We start from the raw sequence: 25,176 nt of genomic DNA, 5'->3' as shown, positions 1-25,176 counted from the left end.
ACATGAACAGGCTTCAGGAAATAAAGAGAGGGAAATGACTGTTTGAATATGATCAATTATAGAGAGACGCCAGGGGTGTATGCTTGGGGTTAGCCATTACAGTTAGACAGCTGGCTCAGGTTAAGCAGCCTGTTTTTTTAGGGGGAACGGGGCAGTTTGATAAAGGAAGACACACAAAGGTATTTAATGAGGATGAAAATGGCTTCTCCCACAAGGATGAACTTCCACTAATGAGTTTTCCCCCTCAATCTTGAGAGGGGATTTACAGGAATAATCCTAACAAGTTCTGGCTTTACAGGGGATAGGATTATGTCACATATTTCAGTTTGAACTTGCAGTGAGAAAGTGGCAGGGTGGAAATATCCCAAATAGCTCCAAGTGTTTTCTGGTAGTAGCTCAGACCATGCAGACAGTCAATACAGCCACAGATGTCTGAGGAACAGAAATATTCACTAAGAAAGAGGGGTCTTTCCACAAAATGAACCAAACAGATTAAAAACAAACAGATTAAATCTGAACACCTGAAACAATACATTTTAATATGAAGTTGAGAACAAGGTTCATACTTTATACTGCATAAAGGAACTATCAATATAATGTTCTGTAACATCAAATCATACATTGTTGACAAATATCTTAAGTAAATCATAAGTGCTCTATACAACAAAATAATCTGTTTTGAAAGAATATGGTCCTCAAGTATTTACTCAAAATCTGCAGTTAAAGGTCACACTTTAGGTTAGAATAGGTGAAAATATGTCCTTGGTCTACAGACCAGTAGATGGCAGACTTGTCTTGTTCAAACCATATGCAACACAACAACAAACTATGTGCTGGCTACTCCTATCACTGTGCTTCTCTAAACCAAGGTCTTCCGACACACATCACATGGCAAATATGTTTTTGTTCTGGGTTTGATAGTTAAGTGCACTAATATCATGCCACTGGCTCCCTTAGGTACTCTATTATGTTAACTCTGGCATTTTACTATTGTGCTTTCAATTGTAAACTGGAGCTACATAAAGCTAATTGAGTGTCTTTTGATGCACCATTACATTTATGTGCTGTGCATAACCCTGTAGTCCTTAGACTCTTAAACTGTAATGTGTTACCACGAAGAGCCAAGCAGATCAACAGCATCTATAGAAGAAGCATCAATGAGTACATATTCATGCAGTACATAGTCATACATGCACCTCATAGTCATACATGCAGTGCTTTCTGTGGAGGGGATTGACTAACGGTGAAGGATAGTATATGATACATTGAGCACATAATGACTGACACAGTCTATGTTGTCTTCATTCAGAATTCTGAGCAAGGGTGTGGTTTAACTGATTCCTGCTGTCAGGGAGGGTGACAGTGGATAAGAATCCGACGGTCTGGTTTGTGAAGGTAACCACTGCTTTATTAGATCCCCATTGGACCATAAACTAAGCTGTCACATCCTGATGGGTTCCCCATGAATACAAAGTGCCAGAGGTGCCAGGCATACAATGTTTAGCCTCCAGCACAGATATCAGGGAAATATTACAGACAGTTTTTAGAGTGATGTTCAAACCTCACATACTGTAACACTCCAAAATGCTCGTACCATGTTCACAGCATGCTTGAAGCGTTAGATTAAACTAAATAAAGCAGTCTCACAAATGTGTTCACGCATCACTACGCAATGTACAATATACTGTATGAGAAATCAGCAAATTCTTTTCATGGACTTTGTAAAATTATCATTTCCACTTACACAATATTTTGATTGGTTAGGTATTCTCTGTTGCTTGTCATTTTTTCTTGACCGTTTTTATATTCCTACAGTATGACGTATTTCAGAAGGTAACAGCTGGCCAGGCAATGGCCACAACCTAAATAATGCAAAGCCCTGATAAATATTGCACATTCACTGTTACTCAAAAAAGAAATAAGCCAACACAAGATACCTCCTTTGACTATAAAAAACAGGCCATTTCAAGTTTAGACTTTTGACCTCCACACATCAGGCAAAAAATAAACATGTTTCCATTTTGTATTTTAATGGAATGCACATTTGTCCACCTCAAGTAACGTCTTTAGATCACAGATGTGTAAGACAATCAACAATGGAAGTGGCAGGACTCTTACAGATAATGGGGAACCACCCTGACAGACAAGGTATTTAAGTCCTGAGACATAAATAGGAGAGAATAAGTTTCATTTGGAAAGTTGGGAGTGTATTGTTATTTGGCGAGTTGGTAGAGGATCTAACTTTGATTATTATTGTTCCTAAACTTGACCTTAGTAACCCCACCAACTACTTAAAAATTCTCTGAGTGGTTAATTACAACTATACTGAACAAAAATATAAATGCAACATCCAACAATTTAAAAGATGTTACTGAGTTAGAGTTCATGGAAGAGAAATTAACATTCAATTCTCTGGCAACAGCTCTGATGGACATTCCTGCAGTCAGCATGCCAATTGTACGCTCACTCAAAACTTGAGACATCTGTGACATTGTGTTTTATGACAAAATTGCACATTTCAAAGCGGCCTTTTATTCTCCCAGCACAAGGTCCACCTGTGTAATGATCATGCTGTTTAATCAGCTTATTGATATGCCACAATTGTCAGGTGGATTGATTATTTTGGCAAAGGATAAATGCTCACTTAAAGGGTTGTGAACAACTGTGTGCACAACATTTGAGAGAATTAAGCTTTTTGTTCATATGGAACATTTCAAGGATTTATTTTATTTATTTCAGCCAAGAAACATGGGACCAACACTTTACATATTGTGTTTATGTAGCGTAGCTTCCCTCTGACAGGTGAGATGGATATCTGTGTTGTGTTTCCCCACGTTGCTCAGTGATTTACATGGCTGTTTACAAGGCTGATCTGTGTCCCTTGTGGCTGTCCTGTTTACTCTGTGCTGCTGGGAGGCAGCTGACCACTAACGTCACAAATAAATAATCTGGAACCCCATCAAAAATGTTGGGTCGGGAATCTGAATAACAGCCTCTTATTCTTGTTCATAACTAGTCAGGGATAGAACTGTGCTTGAAGTACTAAGTGCATTTTCAACCTTGTTTGTATTTCACAATACACTTGCGCATTCACTGGTTAGCTTGTGGATGGTAATGTTTAACTGTTTAAACTAATGACAATGCAGATTAAGTTTAAGTTAAACATCAAACGTTGTGTTTTTGATAGAGGAAGAAATTAAAGTGAACAATAAACATTTTCAAATGATTTTAATTCAAACTTTTTGTAAAATTACAAAAATTAAAGTTTAACAGAAACCCACTGGGTTCAGATTGACTGATGTATGGAATAGCAACATGCCATTCTGATACAATCTAACACATACAGTAGTATGGTAATATGTCTTTGTATTCATCCTGCAAAAGTATACATTTCAATAGATAAACTGGTAAATAGCAACATGATAACTAACATATATATACATACGTCTGTACCTGATAAACATTCACAACACTGCATGATCCAAGGTTTTCCCTAGGCACTCACAATTCAAAACCAACAATGTAAACTCAACATCAGTTACATTTCAGATAAGGCAATATATTCTGAGAAGGAACAACTCCAAGGTCAAAATATCCACCTGGAATTAATACCTTTGCGTAACTTTTGAACTATTAAAGCATATTACTCTTTCTGCTCAGACATTTTCAACGTTTTAGTTACAATGTATCAAAAATAATGGCCATGTTATATTATACACCCTGAACAGGAAAGGATTCACGACATACAGGAATAAATCTATTGTAGATTTCAACAACAAAATCTGTTTCAGTAGCTTTCAAAGTGCTTTACATTATATACAGTAGATAAGGTGTTTTATCTTATATTATGTTGCACCTACCTGCTACAACAATGTGCTGTGCAGTAATTCCATTTCTAATAACAGTCATGTAAAGAGTAGGCTCCATTTCTCAACACAGCCTAGTATATAATCATTAAAAAAAATACTGTTAATCTGCTTTAAATCCAAAGTTTAATTAGTTCACGACTTGATCACTCTATATTACACTCTTTCCACCACAATATAAATATTGTGCAACATTGCAATTTGAAGGCATCACTTTGGTTCTTTAACAGATGATGAAGAGGCTCAACATTTAGCCTAACTATGGACTGGGTGGGAATTCACCTGTTATGAATGAAGACCGTTGTTAGAAAGCAGAAACGTAACATTTAGCCTGAAGCACTACTCAGAATAAGTCAAATGTTTAGTTAACAATGTGAGACACCAAATGTGAGAACTCACCTCAGAGTACAGTGGTGGAGGCTGGAACCTGAACTCCTGGATGTAAACAAAGGCTGGTCCACCAAGCTGTCTCTCTAACTCCTCGGACTGAGAGTAAGAGGGGCTGTGCAGTTCAAACTCTTCCTCAGACACCACATCTGCATAGTTGGGGGGGGCTGGGGATTAACCAGAAGGTAAACAACGTCAGAATCAACTTTGTGTCTACTCAAAACTGTGTTGGTGAAAGCTTCAACACAAATACATGAAGGTAGACCATGACAATAAACGGGAGTTCATATATGTTCATATGTGTGTGTGTGAGAGCATTTTTGTAATGCCTCTCCTTACCTTCAGGCACTTCAGGAAGCGCCAGTGCGAGCCAGCTCATGTCCATGCTGAAGTGACTGCTCAAGCTGGAGCTTCTGCTTTCAAGGCCATTGTATGGTATACTGCCGATCACAATGGGAAGCTCCACCTTGAGTTTCTTAGCACCTGGTATCTGTGCCATGACCTTCACATAGGAAAGGAAATAAGCAGGCATACATTATACCATCTGAATGCTGACTTAGTTGAAATCACCTTATTTACCTATTACTTACTGTAGCATACACACATCAAGGGAAAAAACATGCAGATGATATAACAACACAACGTAGTATACAATGGCATTATTTACCACACTTTAACAATTTAATAGATTAGAGTAACAAAGTATCCATAGAAAAGGGCACTCACTACCAGGGAATATTCTACTCTGATGACTGAAGAGTTGAAAATTGAGGCAGAGACAAGTGGGATCTTCAGTGTTTTTCCATTCCAGGTGTCCGTGCAGCCTGATGGAATGTGGTTACCCCTCACACTGGCAACCAACTTTGTATGACTTTTTGTTTTGCCATTTGCCATGAAGGTCTGTATTTGGTAGATAGCTGCTTTAGGCACGATGAGTCGAGAAGAAAAGTTCTCAATCACAGCATAGATGGGGATTGACTCTCCTAGAATGAAGAAATGAATCTTGAGGAAAAAGATGAATCTTGAGGACATTGCCCTATAATTTAACTGTTGTTATTAGAGACAGCACATCTTCATTCATTATAACATGAATGATGAAAAACTAACTTTAGAAATTTTTTTACCGTTACAGTAGCCCCTTCTGTTGATATTGACATTCAGAGAGATGGGGCCTGAGGTAAAAATCCAACAGCCAATCATCTTCTTGTTGTTTGTAGACACAGAGGACTGCAAAATAATGACAAATGAGTCAAGGGAGATTTCCAAGAATGCTACTTTCACTTAACTTTTTGCTAAATGTTTTGTGGTTACTGTCGGATACACCAACAACATTTAAAAGAAGTTCCCACAGTCAGACTTGAAAATCTGAAAGATGTCATCTATGTTTTAATAGACAGCAAGATGGTTGAGAGCCAATGTGTTGCATGTATGAAAACCAAACTGACCATCCTTCCAAAATGGTTAAAAACATACAGTAGGACAAAACACACAAAAACTGACGTGCCAATGCAATCTATTTTGAAGACTTATCACTCACCAGTAACCATGGGGAATTGACATCAACATGGCTGATAACAGAGAATTCTCTGTTGACAGTTTGATCTTGATTCAAGGGCCTCTGTAATACAGCTGTCACCTCATAGCAAACACTCCCATACTTCCCCTTAAAAGAGGTAACAAGGGGCCTGGAAGACATTATGGAATGTCACTCATTATTCATTTGACAAAAAAGCCTAATTAATTCAGGCATGCTGAAAAGTGTACAATGAAAGTCTCCATTAGCTGTTGCAGTTAATACAGTAGCCAGACATCATCATGAGGCAAATCAAGCTTTGATTGCATAATTTCCTATACCGCCTGAAAAGTTCTCACTCACGTTTGAGTGAGCTCCACATGAAAGGGGAACTCATAATGCCCTTCATCAAGACTGATGAATTCCTCACCATCTGAAACAAAAGACAATTCAGTCAAATATTTTACAACAATCTTATTATAATCACTGACTGGAAAGCATAGGGTCTGCTAAAGGTCTAGCGATTCCATAACTTCCTAAAGGTAGTGTACATTACAGCCCTGATAAAATTCTTTGTTACATCAAAATCCAGCCTGGTCTCAGACTAGATATAACATAGTAATCTAAAGAGGGTGGATGGATGGATGGGTAGCTGTATAACGTGAACGTCTAGCAACTCAAAGGTTGCGTCTTCAAATCTCAGCATGGACAACTTTAGCAACTTTTCAACTATTATTTATTTGTTCTTTGCAACTACTTAGCATGTTAGCTTTCATATGCCTTATTAACAAACAACTATGCAATCTGTAAATACAGAAACAATGGTAAAATTACAAGCCTAGTTGGTTTAGCCACGGAAAAAGACAGGAACCTTTCCCCTAGCATGATTGGCTGAGATAATGGATAGTTTGGACAGATGAGTTCGGATTGGTCTGCCATGAAGCATGCTTCTGTCTATAACATGAGCTGGTCAGTATGTGTAGATAATCCTTGCTGATTTTTTTAAAGATATAACGTTAGCCATAGAGATCTGCAAAAGTGCTGCTACTGCTCTCAACATTGCTGCCCAGAATATAGCAGGCGCTATCAACAAAGTTCAGTGGGAAAAAGTTTTGATGGACTACTTTTCTGCACAAGGTCAGTGTAAACCAGAGTTACTCAACACAACAAGCTGTAGCTAGCTACAAACCTAACGGAAAAGACACGCTGCCGTGAAGCGTTCATCCATGTATACATACGGGTACGAGTCTTGCTACTTTTTCAGATTATACGTTTCTAATTTTGTCAGAAAGTCATTTTTATTGCAAGTTAAAGCTTACTGTTTGCTAGTTAGCGTACATTTGTTTGCTGGCTCGCTAGATACATTTATGTGTATGATCTGTGTAAAAATATTAATTATATTTCAGAAATCGATTAGAAATTGCTAGTTATAGCCTAATGTTAGCTAGCTAGCTAACATTGCACCTAGTTGGTTAGCGTTTAGCTACCTGCAGATTCATACTCCAGCATTTCATGCATAGTGGCTAGCTATGACAATCCGTTTGTACTGTAGCTATGGATTGGGATTATGCTAAAATGTTTAGCTAGCTAGCTACATGTCCAAAAAAATTACCACTTTGCAAGAGAATGATTACATGACCCATCAAGTTAGCCAGGTGTGTCTGGGGGTAATTATGGCCACCTATTGTATTTAATGAACACATGTACATGTCCAGACAATAGTGACCCATCCACTTAGCTAGATGTCTGTGTGTGTGGGGGGAGGGGGTTATAGTATTTATTTCACATGACCCATACATTTAGATAAGTGTCTGGGTGAACTTGAACTTCTTTGAGGAAAAGATCATGATCATAAGAAAGCAAATTACGGACTCCTCTTTAAATCTGCGTATTCCTCCAAAGCTCAGTTGTCCTGAGTCTGCACAACTATGCCAGGACCTGGGATCAAGAGAGACACTCAAGTGTTTTAGTACTATATCTCTTGATACAATGATGAAAATAATCATGGCCTCTAAACCTTCAAGCTGCATACGCGCTAGTGGCCCTATTCCAACTAAACTACTGAAAGAGCTGCTTCCTGTGCTTGGCTCTCCTATGTTGAACATAATAAACGGCTCTCTATCCACCGGATGTGTACCAAATTCACTAAAAGTGGCAGTAATAAAGCCTCTCTTGAAAAAGCCAAACCTTGACCCAGACAATATTTTAAAAACTATCGGCCTATATCGAATCTTCCATTCCTCTCAAAAAATTTTGAAAAAGCTGTTGCGCAGCAACTTTCTGAAGACAAACAATGTATACGAAATGCTTCAGTCTGGTTTTAGACCCCATCATAGCACTGAGACTGCACTTGTGAAGGTGGTAAATTATATTTTAATGGCGTCAGACCGAGGCTCTGAATCTGTCCTCGTGCTCCTAGACCTTAGTGCTGCTTTTGATACCATCATTCACCACATTTTTTGGAGAGATTGGAAACCCAAATTGGTCTACACGGACAAGTTCTTGCCTGGTTTAGATCTTATCTGTCGAAAAGATATCAGTTTGTCTCTGAATGGTTTGTCCTCTGAAAAATCAACTGTAAATTTCAGTGTTCCTCAAGGTTCCGTTTTAGGACCACTATATATTTTACCTCTTGGGGATGTCATTTGAAAATATAAAGTTAACTTTCAACGCTATGCGGATGTAGCCGATGTGAAATGGTTAGCTAGTTAGCCGTGGTGCGCGCTAGTGGCATTTCAATCGGTGACGTCACTTGCTCTGAGACCTTGAAGTAGTGGTTCCCCTTGCTCTGCAAGGGCCGTGGCTTTTGTGGAGCAAATCAAATCAAATCAATGGGTAATGATGCTTTGAGGGTGACTGTTGGTGTGTGCAGAGCGTCCCTGGTTCACGCCCAGGTCGGGGCGAGGGGATGGACGTAAAGTTTATACTGTTACACGGATGACACACAGCTGTACATTTCAATGAAACACGGTGAAGCCCCAAAATTGCCCTCGCTAGAAGCCTGTGTTTCAGACATAAGGAAGTGGATGGCTGCAAACTTTCTACTTCTAAACTCAGACAAAACAGAGATGCTTGTTCTAGGTCCCAAGAAACAAAGAGATCTTCTGTTGAATCTGACAATTAATCTTGAGGGTTGTACAGTCATCTCAAATAAAACTGTGAAGGACTTCGGCGTTACTCTGGACCCTGATCTCTCTTTTGACAAACATGTCAAGACTGTTTCAAGGACAGCTTTTTTCCATCTACTTAACATTGCAAAAATCTGAAACTTTCTGTCCAAAAATGATGCAGAAAAATTAATCCATGCTTTTGTTACTTCTAGGTTAGACTACTGCAATGCTCTACTTTCCAGCTACCCGGATAAAGCACTAAATAAACTTCAGTTAGTGCTAAATACGGCTGCAAGAATCCTGATTAGAACCAACATTTTTTATCATATTACTCCAGTGCTAGCCTCCCTACACGGGCTTTCTGTTAAGGCAATGGCTGATTTCAAGGTTTTACTGCGAACCTACAAAGCATTACATGGGCTTGCTCCTACCCATCTTTCCGATTTGGTCCTGCCGTACATACCTACACGTACGCTACGGTCACAAGACGCAGGCCTCCTAATTGTCACTAGAATGTCTAAGCAAATAGCTGGAGACAGGGCTTTCTCCTATAGAGCTCCATTTTATGGAATGATCTGCCTACCCATGTGAGAGACGCAGACTCGGTCTCAACCTTTAAGTCTTTACAGAAGACTCATCTCTTCAGTGGGTCATATGATTGAGTGTAGTCTGGCACAGGAGTGTGAAGGTGAACGGAAAGGCTCTGGAGCAAAAAAAACACCCTTGCTGTCTCTGCCTGGCCAGTTCCCCTCTCTCCACTGGGATTCTCTGCCTCTAACCCTATTACAGGGGCTGAGTCACTGGCTTGCTGGTGCTGTTCCATGCCGTCCCTAGGAGGGGTGCGTCACTTGAGTGGGTTGAGTCACTGATGTGATCTTCCTGTCTGGGTTGGCGCCCCCCCTAGGTTGTGCCGTGGCAGAGATATTTGTGGGCTATACTCGGCCTTGTCTCAGGATGGTAAGTTGGTGGTTGAAGATATCCCTCTAGTGGTGTGGGGGCTGTGCTTTGGCAAAGTGGGTGGGGTTATATCCTGCCTGTTTGGCCCTGTCTGAGGGTCTCATCGGATGGGTCCACAGTGTCTCCGGACCCCTCCTGTCTCAGCCTCCAATATTTATGCTGCAGTAGTTTGTGTCGGGGGGCTAGGGTCAGTCTGTTATATCTGAAGTACTTCTCCTGTCTTATCCGGTGGGAATTTAAGTATGCTCTCTCTAATTCTCTCGCTCTCCTTCTCTCAGAGGACCTGAGCCCTAGGACCTTGCCTCAGGACTACCTGGCATGATGACTCCTTGCTGTCCCCAGTCCACCTGGCTGTGTTGCTGCTCCAGTTTCAACTGTTCTGCCTGCGGCTATGGAACCCTGACCTGTTCACCAGATGTGCTACCTGTCCCAGACCAGCTATTTTCAACTCTCTAGAGACAGCAGGAGCGGTAGAGATACTCTCAATTATTGGCTATGAAAAGCCAACTGACATTTACTCCTGAGGTGGTGCTGACTTGTTGCACCCTCGACAACTACTGTGATTATTATTATTTGACCATGCTGGTCATTTATGAACATTTTAACATCTTGGCCATGTTCTGTTATAATAGCCACCCGGCACAGCCAGAAGAGGACTGGCCGCCCCTCATAGCCTGGTTCCTCTCCAGGTTTCTTCCTAGGTTTTGGCCTTTGAGGGAGTTTTTCCTAGCCACCGTGCTTCTACACCTGCATTGCTTGCTGTTTGGGGTTTTAGGCTGGGTTTCTGTACAGCACTTTGAGATATCAGCTGATGTAAGAAGGGCTATATAAATACATTTGATTTGGGTAAACGTAATCTAATAATTATAAAGTATTTATACAGTATTTTTATCTGGACACTTTCAGAATAGGTCAGATTAGGATATAGGTAAAGAACTAGATAAAGTGTATTTTTACCTGGAGTTTTTCTTTATTGTAAAGAGATGGGTGGGGCTAAGCCTTAAGAGGATGTGAATGATGCTGAATAGGTGTAGACAAAGAAGAGCTATCCAGTAGGTCTACCAAAAACATGTCAGGGCCATTTTCTCAACAACAAAGAAAAGAAAAAGAAACTGGGGTTACAAGTTTATCAACTTTCAAAGCAGAATTACATTCTCATTGTTGCTCAACGGCAGTGTATAATATACCATTTTGTAGCTCGGAGTCTCTACTTTTATCCAATGTAAAATAAAACACAATTTCAAAGTCTAGTGAATGTCTAGCAACCCAAAGGTTGCATGTTCGAATTTCATCAGACAACTTTAGCAACTTTTTAGCTACTTACAACTACTTAGCATGCCAGCTAACCCTTCCCCTAACCACAATCCTTTTAGCTAACCCTTCCCATTTAACCTAACCCGAACCCCCAGCCTAGCTAACGTTAGCCAGCTAGCTAACGTTAGCAGCAGCAAATTGGAATTCATGACATATTATACATTTAGCAAATTCTTAACATATCATACAAAATGGATTATGGACGTCCACAAATTAATACATACCATACGAAAAATATCACACTAAATGAAGTGTTCAAATTCACGTACAGAATAATACGAAATGCTCTGAGACCAGGTTTCAAAATCAGATGAGTACCTGATGTTTCTTTGAGAGTTTGAGATATGCAGAAGTATTCCACCTGCTCACACTGAGATGATGTGTTTGCTATAACAGCACTGCTCGGTGATGATGCTTTTCGAGTCCCTTCACCCCAACAGACCTGGGCACATCCTCTGGTCGATATTTTGACAGCTTTGATTTGTACCGACACACCCGTCGACACCTCGACCACAACGTGTCCAGAGAGAACTTCACCAGGACTGTATTCACGCTTGTCTTCATTGTTGAACATGATACAGAATACCTTCACTTTGTCAGCCATCGTTGGACGTTACTTATGTAAAAGGAGACAGGTGGTTTTATACATAAGTCTATAATGATGATGATCAGAAGCTCTAACTTTCTCACTAGAATAGATTGCCTATCGACTAGACTAGAAATATGAAAATCTTAAATTTACCTGTTGTCCTGGGATTCGATATGGGAACGTCAAACTCGAATTTGGCAATGGACCAGCTAGTAACACATTTCATGAGAAACATTCAATAGAATAGGTCAAACACAATTGACATGATCATTGTTTTTACATTACAGTAATTGGGCCAATTTCCCACGCTGTCCAGAGAAAGCGGGGTTGCAGAGCGAATGATTTAGCTACACCCAGAGAGCTCAGGGGCGTATTCATTACGCGGATTCTGTTGAAAAACATTCTTAAACGGAAGCAAACAGAACGAAACGGGGAGGGACCTGTCTGAATTTCTCCAATAGAAACTCCCGTTTTGGACTAATGGTTACACCCCGTTATACGCAATAATTGGGTTTGACTTTGGAACGTGTAGGCTCTACCATTGGACAGAATTTTCACTGTGATGACGGACTGTACACAGCCAAGAAAGTGCGATATTTACCATCACGCATGATACATTACATTGGTCCAATGGGGGACAAGCCAGTAGGCGTGAACAGTTGAGTCATGAGGAGATTCGATTCTGTCTTTAGCGCCAAGGTGGGCGTAGTTTGCAACGTGTGATAAGTGATTGCATTCGTTTTGGAACCGGGCTTCATCCTGAGTCACAAAAAAGTGAGGTAGGTTATGCACGTGGCGTAATGTTTAGGATACTCTGTTTTCACATATGCAAAAGTGATTGCTTTTGATAAAAACGGAAAACTAGTTTGAACATTCGAAGATATATTTTATGAAAAATAGATATTGTATGTTTCTGAATGACGCATCACGCTGTTGACAACATGACTGCAATGCAGAATACTGTCTGATTTTAGCAGGCTGCGCCTCCCTCACCGGTTTCGCCCGTGTGTTGCATTGTGGGTATACCAATCGTCCGACTTGCGACTACATCAGAGACAGTACAGTATGAAGATGGGCAGAAGCTGCTCCAGTGGATGCTGGTGGGAGGAGCTATAGGAGTACGGGCTCATTATAATGGCTGGAATGGAATTGATGGAGTCCAGTGAAAAACGTGGTTTCCATATGTTTGATGCATTCCGTTTATTTAATTCCAGCCATTACAATGAGCCGACTTCTTATAGCTCCTTCCTACCAGCCTCCAGTGTGCTTCTCCAATAGAAATCCCCAATCACACTTGTAGGCGGTGTCATGGCAACGTTGGCAGCTAAATTCATGGGCAGAGAGTCATCTGGTCTGATGGTCTGAATTGTGCATGTGCAAATCCTCAAATCAGACACTCCTTCAATATAAAGTTGTTTTTGACAAAAATGTGTAATTTTGTCACTTTCATGTTGTTGGCGTAATAACTACGGAAGACATTGGCTTGATTCTAGGTTGTGCCTTTAGATTTAATGAAAATGTACAACTTAGTAAACATTTTCACTTCTCTAATAGATTTTTCATACCCATAGTCTGCTTGGTCTGTTTCACAAGTGTTCCTGGAAGTCTCGTGATTTTGCTCCTCCGTGTTTAGAAACTCTGTGACTATATGTCAACTGCATGACCTTTACAACAACCATGTGATCAAAGGTCATGAACTTTTGAAATTTCTGCAATTCCTCCTCACCAACTGCAACTTGAAGTCAGAACCAAGGCATTGTGGAAGACAACCAGTTGTTTTGGAAGCAAAAGGCACTACATTCACAAAAATGCTTAATGTCGCCAACTAGCATGGGTTATTATCAATGCATGTTTATTGTTTTGGATGGATGACTATTTAGAGCTTAAATTCATCTTTATCCTTTCAATCTAATTATATAGGCCTACATGTTATCCACATTTCTAAATTAAATACGTGAAATATCCTACTTGCGACAATATAGCTAATGTATTTATCTAGATGTTGTTGTAATGCTGTGTCCTATGTTATAGCATAACATTTGTCTGGTCTGTAATATTGTTATCACCAAACAAATTCACATGTGTTGATTGTCTATCAAGTGTGAATAAAATTGAATACATATTGTAGGCTACACATGGGTTATTGTAGGGGATTTCTACACTGGCAATGTTAAAGGCTTAGTCTGAGCATGTACCCCAGACTCGGGGTAAATATCAAGTGCATTTGACTGCTTGGCATATTGCTTGGCATGTTGTTTACTCAGTCATTTATGTGAACTGATGTATATGTAGGCTAATACATTTCATATTGTTTACCCAGTAATTTATGTGAACTAATGTACATGTATAATCTAATCCTTTTCTGTGCAGTGAGTGTTTTGTCCTTCCTGTGATTGAATCAAATTATGTTCTTTACATGCTTACTGACAAAAGCAACATAGAGGTTGAGCATTAAATAAATACAATCCAGGCTGTAGTGATGCTGACATGCAATAAATTACCATACGGTAAGAATCTTTGTGGACTCCATTTAATCACATCTATTACAATTCCATTTTGCACGATCAAAAATAATAGTGGCATGATGTAATGGGAAACAACAGAGAATATCCCATATGCTGCAAAAACACCTATGTTCTCATTCTAGTAGCCCATGAACTCAATACCTGGTTATATTTTGAGAAAAACATCACAAAAATACAAAACAAGTCTTGTGAATGCTAGAAAGAGCTTGGGCCGGTATCCAATTACCTTATCAGGATATTAATTCCTTGGACCATTTTGATCTTGTTCAGCTTTGTGTAGGAGAATTGGAAACTCGATAGCATCCATTTAATCTGCAACAACAATGGCGAAATCCATGTCTGCCATTGTCGCTTTTCCTAGAAACAGCAGTTGTCCGACTTGCTGTTGGTGCATATGTACCTCCCCCAACTTTGTCGACTTCCGTCTACTTTTGGCTTACCATTCAAACTCGCCCACTAACTTGGCCAAAGCCTATGGGGAAATATTTTTTGGGGGGGGTAAACACTGAAAATAAGGTTTGTGGTAAACAGGCTTAGGAGATCTTATACATTTTGTTCTATAAGTTAATCTTCATCAGCTAATTTCACTTTTTGTGGATTTTGAAGCATTTATGTAATCAAAACAAGCACAAAGCTGACTGATTATTTCATAGAACAAAATGTATAAGATCTCCTAAGTACTTGCTTTTGGGAAACACTCTTTTTCACAGCAGGTTAGGAGAACTTATGCAGCAGGTTAGGAGAATTAACCCAGCAGGTTAGGAGACTGAGGTTAGGAAAAGTATTAGGGTTAGCGAAAATGTTCTAACCTGCTACGAAAATGATTGTTTCGAAGTGGTGTGAAAAGTGTCCCCTTATTTTCAGTGTTTATCCCAAAACCACATTCTTTCCCCATTCATTTCCCCCATAGGAATGGCTGAAAAGAGGTAGACATTTGTTTTATGACTAGAAGCTGGTGAGCTCTATGTTATGTTGTATTATCCATGTGGACAGTCAGTGCTACTCTCACTCCCAATAATAAATGTTTCCATAGATAAGAGATGGAGAGGAGGAAGAAACAAGAAATCCTTAAGTGATTCATTTTATATTCCTTTATGGTGTAAAATGATTGCATGCACATTCTAAATATACAGTGGGGAGAACAAGTATTTGATAACCTGCAAAATCGGCAGTGTTTCCTACATACAAAGCATGTAGAGGTCTGTAACTTTTATCATAGGAACACTTCAACTGAGAGAGATGGTATCTAAAACAAAAATCCAGAAAATCACATTGTATGATTTTTAAGCAATTATTTAGCATTTTATTGCATGCAATAAGTATTTGATACATCTGAAAAGCAGAACTTAATATTTGGTATAGAAACCTTTGTTTGCAATTACAGAGATCATATGTTTCCTGTAGTTCTAGACCAGGTTTGCACACACTGTAGCAGGGATTTTGGCCCACTCCTCCATACAGACCTTCTCCAGATCCTTCAGGTTCCAGGGCTGTCACTGGGTAATACGGACTTTCAGCTCCCTCCAAATATTTTCTATTGGGTTCAGGTCTGGAGACTGGCTAGGCCACTCCAGGACCTTGATGCTTCTTACGGAGCCATTCCTTAGTTGCCCTGGCTGTGTGTTTCGGGTTGTTGTCATGCTGGAAGATCCAGCCACGACCAATCTTCAATGCTCTTACTGAGGGAAGGAGGTTGTTGGCCAAGATCTCGCGATACATGGCCCCATCCATCCTCCCTTCAATACGGTGCAGTCGTCCTGTCCCCTTTGCAGAAAAGCATCCCCAAAGACTGATGTTTCCATCTCCATGCTTCACGGTTGGGATGGTGTTCTTTGGGTTGAATTCTTCTTCTTCCTCCGAACACAGCAAGTGGAGTTTTGTAACGGTTTTCTAGGTGTGAAGGAGAGTCGGACCAAAATGCAGCGTGTAGATTGCGATCCATAATTTAATAAACAAACGTAACACAAATCTAAATACAAACACTACAAAAACAATAAACGTAACGAAAACCGAAACAGCCTATACTTGTGTAACCTAACACAGACAGGAACAAGGACACTAAGGACAATCACCCACGACAAACTCAAAGAATATGGCTGCCTAAATATGGTTCCCAATCAGAGACAACGATAAACACCTGCCTCTGATTGAGAACCACTCCAGACAGCCATAGACTTTGCTAGATACCCCACTAAGCTACAATCCCAATACCAACACCAAAACCCCAAGACAAAACACACCACAATACAAAAACCCCATGCCACACCCTGGCCTGACCCAATACATGAAGATAAACACAAAATACTTTGACCAGGGCGTGACAAGTTTAGACCAAAAAGCTCTATTTTTGTCTCATCAGACCACATGTACTTCTCCCATTCCTCCTCTGGAACATCCAGATGGTCATTGGCAAACTTCAGATGGGCCTGGACATGCGCTGGCTTGAGCAGGGGGACCTTGCGTGCGCTGCAGGATTTTAATCCATGACGGTGTAGTGTATTACTAATGGTTTCCTTTGAGACTGTGGTCCCAGCTCTCTTCAGGTCATTGACCAGGTCCTGCCGTGTAGTTCTGGGCTGATCCCTCACCTTCCCCATGATCATTGATGCCCCACGAGGTGAGATCTTGCATGGAGCCCCAGACCGAGGGTGATTGACCGTCATCTTGAACTTCTTCCATTTTTTTTATAATTGCGCCAACAGTTGTTGCCTTCTCACCAAGCTGCTTGCCTATTGTCCTGTAGCCCATCCCAGCCTTGTGCAGGTCTACAATTTTATCCCTGATGTCCTTACACAGCTGTCTGGTCTTGGCCATTGTGTAGAGGTTGGAGTCTGTTTGATTGAGTGTGTGGACAGGTGTCTTTTATACAGGTAACGAGTTCAAACAGGTGCAGTTAATACAGGTAATGAGTGTAGAACAGGCGGGCTTCTTGAAGAAAAACTAACAGGTCTGTGAGAGCCGGAATTCTTACTGGTTGGTAGGTGATCAAACACTTATTGCATGCAATAAAATGCAAATTAATTACTTAAAAATCATACAATGTGATTTTCTGGATTTTTGTTTTAGATTCCGTCTCTCACAGTTGAAGTGTACCCTTGATAAAAATTACAGACCTCTACATGCTTTGTAAGGAAAATCGGCAGTGTATCAAATACTTGTTCTCCCCACTGTATGTGTAGTATAGCCTACTGCCAATTAAGCTTGTGCAATACGTTTTTATTACTATAAAAGTAAATAAAGATCTAAATCTGCAAATACATATAGGTTCATCTACAATAAAGATATATAATGTAATGTACTATTATATTACTATAGTCCTAGCCTATATTACATTAATAGATTATGGAGTTTGTAGATGATACATTGAAGCATGATTTATGTTTTTGTTACTATAAAAGTATTGCCTACAGTAAACTCAGAATCAGGCTATTATTCTAAGATGTCTTGAAAGGAAAAAGGAAAATGTACTAGTGAGCCTAGGTCCTATCCTACAGGAGTAGTATTACAGAATAGTAGCAATATGTCATTCTATCACTACCATGCTATGTGCCATACTGTCTCTAGGCTAGTATGATCTCTATTCGCTGTTCTTGTTTGGCCAATGCATTGAATCTTATAAGGTTAAAATGTGTAGTTGAAAGGTAGCGATGCTTGGATAGAAACATACTCCAAGGCAGAGAAGGAAGGGGATTTAAAATAGTGTCATATAGTGCATGGTATGATGAGATTATTCGGCATGAATGAAAAAGGAAGGTCAAAACCAGGTTATTGAATGCAATAATCTCAGTTACATGCGCCATCAGTATGGAAAATGTACAAGTTAGCAGATTACGTCCTTGTGTGTGTGTGTGTAATGTGGCACACAGACTGCTGGATGCTACAAACTCCCCTGTGGGCTAATAGATTCGAGATGACATGCTCTCCGGTACTGTGCTGAATGTTCACTGAACTTTCTGGCACAAAGGCTGCTTCTAAAGTGGGTTCAACCAAAGGTTAATATAAACAAACAGCAGAAAATGGAGAGCCAAGGATTATTTAATGTTGGGATGACTGACAAATCCTTCATTGCCATTAGCCCCTGGCCTCCACCTATGCCCCTTCCAAAAAAATATAGGGACTTTACAATGTTTTGTTCATGATGTGCTGTATTAAATGCTAGCTGTTGAGGGCCAAATATTCTCCATGCTTCATTGTACAGTTCTAGTTGTATTGTAATGTAGAGAAACTCCCCTCTGTCTTTTGTGTATGGTTGGATGTTTGTACACATTCATTGCAGACTAGATTGTTGATGAGAGGCATAGTAAGCTGCCAATGAGCTCCCAATACATTTGAGAGGATGATAGCAACATGCCAATAATCAATGTGTCTTATTTTTGTCAGTATTTATTTTTCTTTCTTAAAAAAAAAGAAACAATATGGTCAAATATATTAAATGTACATTTTTCTCAATAAAATACTGTAGATATACTGCAGTTTATATTGTGGTTTACTGAAATGATATGCACTGCCCTCTAGTGGTTGTTGTGTTGTATAACTATTGCAGGGTGGCAATAAAGGTGATATTAGCTGAAAAGGATGTCTGAAGGTTACATGACTGAAGGTTAGCAAGTAGGCTTATGAGTAGAGCTCTGAATTATAATGTTCTATCAAATGAATTTAATATTAATTAAATGCTTTTATGTGTTTACCTGCTTTTTAAACTGGTATATATTGTCAATTGTCATATTATAAATGTAATAAATATTAAAGCCCTAACAAGGAAAGAGTAAACCAAGGATGTGAGTTGTCCCGGCTGGGGTGCTGAAATGTCACTGCCAGAACCGATGTGCAAATTTGGTGATGTTGGCTGTGCATTGTTAACAGTGATTGTCATCTAATTAAACCGTGGCTCGTCACAAGATATGCATTTTATGCTGAGATAAGCATTTGGAGTCTACTGAAGCATTCCCAAGATCAATAAAGATGTTCCCATCTGGATTACAAATTGTTTAAGGGTTACATAGGGCAGTGGAATTAATTAGGAAGGCATTCTAATATCCCCCACAAACTTTCTTACTAAGGGGTGGAGGGAGTGGGGGGGGTAGCTTCCAAGGCCCCTCTTTTCACCAAAGCCTTTTAAAAACAGGACCATTAACCTGCAGTGAATAGGACCTTTTATGTCCCCATACAGGGAGAGGCACACGCCATGTCAGGTTGATATTCCTGCCGGTTGTGTTATTGTGAGGTATATTTCAATCCGCAGCCCATATAAACCTCAAAATAATAGTGTTTTTCTAAGTAAACAGACAAAAACAAACATGTGGTTTACTCAACGGTATAAAAAGTTGAGCATGCAGGCAGGCAGGCAGGCAGGCATGCAGGCATGCAGGCAGGCAGGCAGTCAGTCTACACAAGACCTCACCAGGCTGAGTGCTCCCTTATCTGTTTATTCCATTCTGTTTTATATACTTTCTATTAGACATAACCTGATATGCCATGTCTTTTCAAAAGGTACAGTGGAATACACACAGCCTTAAACATGAATTATAAGCAATATCTCTAAATTGTGCAGTGTAGCTACATCTGTGACAGTTCAAGACAGAAATAAAATATGTATTGCTAAAATCCTTCCACATGAAAACTTTACAGAAGAAAGGGTGCATTTGTTCTTGAAACAATATTTTGTATACTGGAATCATGAATAACCAAATACATGTATCTAACAACGTGAGAAATTGTTCTTGAAGTGCAAAGTGCCGGATGCGTTGACACTGCTACCAAGCTAGAATTTGAAATTGAACATTTTTTTGGAGATGACAACAGTAACTGTGTAAAAACCAAGCGCTGCATTGTTGATCGGTGATCATAGGACTCAGGCAAGAAGGTCCAGCAGGCACAGCTCACAGCTACTAAACCCTCACACATAACATTCTCTCTTCGACTCAGGTCATGAGTGACTCATATCTCTTCAGCGTCAGTGCCATATCTATGTTGGCTGGAGGTTGGATCGGTTTTCTCACCATGTTCCAATCCCACACTTAAAGTGTAAAGTGTTGATCCCAGAAATGTTCCATGTGTTGATCCCAGAAATGTTCCACACACAAAAAGATTATTTCGCTAACATTTTTTGCACAAATTTGTTTACTTCCCTGTTAGTGAGAATTTCTCCTTTGCCAAGATAATCCAGTCACCTGACATGTGTGGCATATCAAGAAGCTGATTAAACAGCATGATCATTATACAGGTGAGTCTTGTGCTGGGGACAATACATGTCCACTCTAAAATGTGCAGTTTTATCACACAACAAAATGTCACAGATGTCTCAAGTTTTGAGGGAGCGTGAAATGATCATGCTGACTGCAGGTATGTCCACTAGAGCTGTTGCCAGAGAATTAAATGTTAATTTCTCTACCATAAGCCTCCTCCATTGTAATTTTAGAGAATTTGGCCATATGTTCAACCGGCCTCAAAACCGCAGACCACGTGTAACCACACCAGCCCAGTCCTCCACATCTGGCTTCTTCACTTGCGTGATCATCTGAAACCAGCCACCTGGAGAACTGGTGAAACTGAGTTTTTCTGTCTGTAATAAAGCCCTTTTGTGGGGAAAAAACTCATTCTGATTGGCCGGGCCTGGCTCCCCAGTGGGTGGGCCTATGTCCTCCCAGGCACACCCATGGCTGCGCCCCTGCCCAGTCATGTGAAATCCATAGATTAGGACCTAATGAATTGATTTCAAAGACTGATTTACTGTAACTCAGTAAAATTGTTGAAATTGTTGCATGTTGTATTCATATTTTTGTTTAGTATAACATTTGAATATGTCTGTCACTCAGTCTCTGAGTTCATGTGAGACGGGTAAAGTTAAAGAGGGGGCCAACTCCCAGGCCAAGGCCTGGGTCGGGCTTTGCATGTGCCTGCAGCATCATTCTTCACCTCTGGGATCCACCCAGTCTTTGTTTGCATGGACTATATGGTATCAGAGTAGATGGCTGCATTTTGTCTGTTCCCTCTTCTTTTAAAAATCATATAGGCTGATTGTGGTTTGATGCATGGTTATCAAATTAGATGTGTCTTCTGTCTATAAAACAGAGAGGGCATTGTCCCTGGGCAGTAAGAGATGATCTGTTTTCCATCTTATTTGACAGACATATTCCGTTATTTTACATTAGCGTTACGATGGCTGTGTTATTACAGCTGTTAGGAAATCCTGACAAAAGGGATGAATTCCTACCTCTCTTCACACGTAATTGCTTTTTTAACTGTCTCCTGACAGTATCCATGGAAACATAAACATGCCATACAGAGGTACTCTTGTTATTGCCCTTCTGAAACCTCCATAAAAATTCTAAAGCAAAAGGAAATATCACTCTCAAGGGCTAATAAGTGTTGATGTGTCAGTAATTTTTTTGCGTCAAGGACAAACCATGGACAACCCAATTATTGTTTGAACAAATAGTCGCAAGAATCATAGTGGAATCCTTTTTTTCTTCCCTGTAACAGCCAAGGTAGAGAGTACAGTACATCCAGTTAATCTATCACAGCAGGCCTCACTCCAGTAACCTGTCACATTAATGTGAGTCCATCTTTACAAGACTGAGGGGCATGCCTCTGTCATGGAATAATATGTCTTCATTCGTGGAGGCCACATGATGCGGTATGTAGCGTGGGGTTAGTGTCTTCAAACTAAACATTGTTTAAAAAAAGTATGATGCAGACCACAGTACCACAACGAATAAGGATTTAGTCTAAACCTAAGTATGCCTACTGTACACACCCACATACTGTAAACACGCATGCACACTCACACGCACTGCATTGACAAAGGGTGAGCAGTACAATTTGAGCATACTGTAGCAGCTGAGTATGTCCTTTCCCCAGTCATGTGACTGTGGACCCTGAGGTCCCTCTCCAGAGCCCTTCTTGCCTCAGTGGGGTGAGTGTGCAGGGTGGGGGTTGAGGGTGAGCTGAGGGGCTAGGCTCAGGCCAACTAACTGGGAGTCAAATCAGAGGCACTCAGTTGGCACCTCATGCCTGACTGGCCCCTGACCCTGGGGGTGAGACCTCTGTCTGGGTCACGTACAGTCCTGTAACCCACTTACAACATGATGGGAGACTGTTCCTTTATGATCTGGCATCAAATTCACCTCCAAATAGTTTCCCTGTAGTGTCACTGCAGAGATTCAACGCTGAACCTTTTCAAGGTGATTTTAATAAGGCTTGATAATGTATTTTCTGTAGTGCATTATACAGTTGACCTATTGGGAAACACTCTGGCTTTGAACACAATTGTTGCATTAGCTATTGCTCCATTTTCCATGACAAACTTATTTTGTTTACTACTGTAGTTTAAGAAGTGTTTTTGGACTGGGCAGCTTGCCCTACATTGGCAAATGTGTTCCCGACTCAAGTCGTCTGATGTTAGAGCTATTTTTGTTCCTGTGTTTTCTTGGTTGAAACAGGAAAGTTTTCATTCCATCTCTTTCTGTCAGTGTGCTTGGTACATCATGTTGCTCTTTGAGAACCTTAAGAACGTTTTTGCTTAAAGCCTTTTTACAGTTCAATTTTTACATTGTGCTCAGTTCTTGATGCAAAACTAATTTTGCTCTCGCCCAAAACTTTAATTCTTTGTGTAATGCTATTTGATCCACACACTCATCAGAGTTGACATCTGATGTCTGGGGGGTGTGCTGGGTTGCGCTGCAGACATGATGTGGCGGTAGAGGGAGACTGAGAGCACAACACCTGCTTCCCTCCTAGTGACCCCCCTCATGTGTGCTGAGAGGCGCCACATTGCCTGTTCACTGCTCCCTGAGCCAACGTCCCCACTCCCCATCCCCCTCTCACCCCCCTCTCGCCTCTCTGCCCTCATGCTGGCCACCATGCTCCCTCTATCATTCTAGCCTAGAATACTGGCTGACACAACCACAAACAGCACCCAGAACTAACTCCACCTCTTTCAGGCCCTACTGAACCTTGTTCTGTTCATTCCCACATTTCTTGAGGATATATTTATATCGGGATATAATTTTTATAGCAGTTAATCTAACAGTGATGTGACCAGATATATGAATGGATATAGCACAGACATATAATAGTTGTTTTATAAAGACATTCATTGAATCTTACCTTAAATTAAAAGAGATACAAAAAAACTGCACTGATAGAGTTGTTAATGTGTGCCATGGGTGAGTCCATCTGCAGAAACCACAGATGGATGTATTTTTGAGCCAAGAAAGACTGTGGCGCTGTAGTTAACGTAGATGAGAAAAGACACAGTAGAACTGTGGTTTCCCCAGTGTGATGGGGTCTATTAGCTCATGGTCATGCTACACAGTATGTCATTTGAGTCTGTTACACTGGCAAACTGCCTAGTTACCCCTGTGCCTTGTTGTGCAGCCGGACCAATTACTTTTGATCTTAAGGGGACATGACATTTGTAGGTTTTGCACTCTGGAATGACTGCACATGTTAAAAGATGCATCATGCCTTTCCCTCACAAATAATTTATTGCGCTGGCCCTCAAAGGTTTACTCTATGAACTTAAAAGAATAAGGTTTTAAAAATAGTTGTACTATTGTCAAATGCCACATTTAAGTGTGAGACATCTGTTTTACAATAAATATGCAATACTTATGTAATACTATAAAAATATGTATATATATTTTAGAAATATTTTACAGATATAATAAGTGTTATGCACTGAGCATGGACTACATCTAAGCATAATAAAATACATCTAAATGTCAAATCATGTTGAAATATCAGTTATTTTGATCAGAAACAACAATGGTAATTTGCATAACCAAGCCTGCTACAATAGCCTGCCTGCTACACCGTTAGTTGCATGTGATTTTGTAATTATGCCATTACCAAATACTTCCCATGCACTCTTTGGGCTGCTGCTGGTAGAATGAAACAGAAAATATCACAGGGCAATGCAAATGGCTATTTTGATCTGTCACCGGCCTGCATATTTTCTTCTTGTTTTCCTCGGCTAACTGGTAATGGGTACTATGATGTATTACATGTCATGTTTGCATTATTAGATATGCTGAAAGCCTCAGGTTTAGACCCATTTTATGCTTATTCAGCCATTTGAGTTGACGCCTTTCATATCCAAATTAACACTAGATTGATGAGGATGCAGTCACTAACAGTAAGACTATGGTTCTCTAGATCTGCTGATAAAATATGTTGTTACCTTCTTTTTCTGAAGGACAATATGACACAGGAGAGCTAAATATATGGTGATGTATTATCTTACATTTCTACTTGTATATATTAGATACATTATACATTTGACACATAATAGAGAAAGCAGCAACAAAGGAAAAAAACTTTATTCATAGATAAAAAATAAAAAAAAACATTAATGTAGATCCAACGCTGCTCTATTGTATGTTCTGAAATGAAGCAACATTATTGGCAAACCCATGAACAACAAACCCAGCAAACACTGTACCTAATCAATTAAGGCCTCTATGAGGCCCTATCAACCAGACCTAATATGCATGACATAATAGAGCCTGTGGACATGTGGAGTGGTGTGCATGTTAAAAGGTCTCGAGATATTGACCAATGGCCAACTTTAAGTCTAGATTGATAAAGAGCATCTTAGACCAGTGTTTTCTCTTCAGTTTACTGTAATGGTATACGCATATGCATAAATACTCATATGAGCTCCATAGTAATTTCTCAGACAACACTGACTGCTTGAGGAAGCAAGTGCCCCCTGGTGGAGGTCTAATGGACCAGAAAAATACATTTTGATCCTTCAAATTGGCTGTACTACCAGAACCAGCCAAAGGCATTTTATGACAGTCTTAGCATTAATTTGTTTAGCTACAAAATCAAACAGAGTCACTTCTTTGAGCTAAAAGCATCTAATATTGATTTTGTAATAATGCAAACAATTAATCAAAAATGAAAGGAG

The 25,176-nt window shown here is 40.0% G+C and overlaps 1 protein-coding gene across 4 annotated transcripts; it reads right to left on the bottom strand.

The window, feature by feature from the left end:
- Nucleotides 1–3,211: 3,211 nt before the first annotated feature.
- LOC112218566 (arrestin domain-containing protein 4) lies at nt 3,212–14,639 on the bottom strand. Of its 4 annotated transcripts, none has more exons than XM_024379456.2 (9): nt 11,890–12,495; nt 11,466–11,763; nt 6,130–6,199; nt 5,791–5,938; nt 5,378–5,480; nt 4,983–5,236; nt 4,593–4,755; nt 4,266–4,420; nt 3,212–4,148 (listed from the first exon to the last, which is right to left on the bottom strand). In XM_024379456.2, exons 2-9 carry the CDS (start codon nt 11,749–11,751, stop codon nt 4,122–4,124), a joined length of 1,206 nt encoding a protein of 401 aa, XP_024235224.1. In that variant the 5' UTR covers nt 11,752–11,763; nt 11,890–12,495; the 3' UTR covers nt 3,212–4,121. The 4 variants fall into 4 exon arrangements, with proteins under 4 accessions (XP_024235224.1, XP_024235222.1, XP_042157464.1 ...); XM_024379454.2 differs by having other exon boundaries at nt 4,980–5,236; nt 11,890–12,138; XM_042301530.1 differs by lacking the exons at nt 11,466–11,763; nt 11,890–12,495 and adding an exon at nt 14,488–14,639 and having other exon boundaries at nt 4,980–5,255.
- Nucleotides 14,640–25,176: the final 10,537 nt, after the last annotated feature.

The sequence above is a fragment of the Oncorhynchus tshawytscha genome, linkage group LG19 (genome assembly GCF_018296145.1).
Source record: "Oncorhynchus tshawytscha isolate Ot180627B linkage group LG19, Otsh_v2.0, whole genome shotgun sequence".
Lineage (NCBI taxonomy): Eukaryota > Metazoa > Chordata > Actinopteri > Salmoniformes > Salmonidae > Oncorhynchus > Oncorhynchus tshawytscha.
Note: the sequence above shows the minus strand (reverse complement) of the source record. Positions and strands in the feature narration are given on the sequence as shown.

Coding starts and splice junctions, on each gene's coding strand:
- LOC112218566 (XM_024379454.2), bottom strand. CDS start 11,751: ATGGCTGACAAAGTGAAGGTATTCTGTATCATGTTCAACAATGAAGAC. Junction 5,237..5,377: donor CAGAAGGGGCTACTGTAACG/GTAAAAAAATTT, acceptor TCTTCATTCTAG/GAGAGTCAATCCCCATCTAT. Junction 4,149..4,265: donor CTCCACCACTGTACTCTGAG/GTGAGTTCTCAC, acceptor CATTCATAACAG/GTGAATTCCCACCCAGTCCA.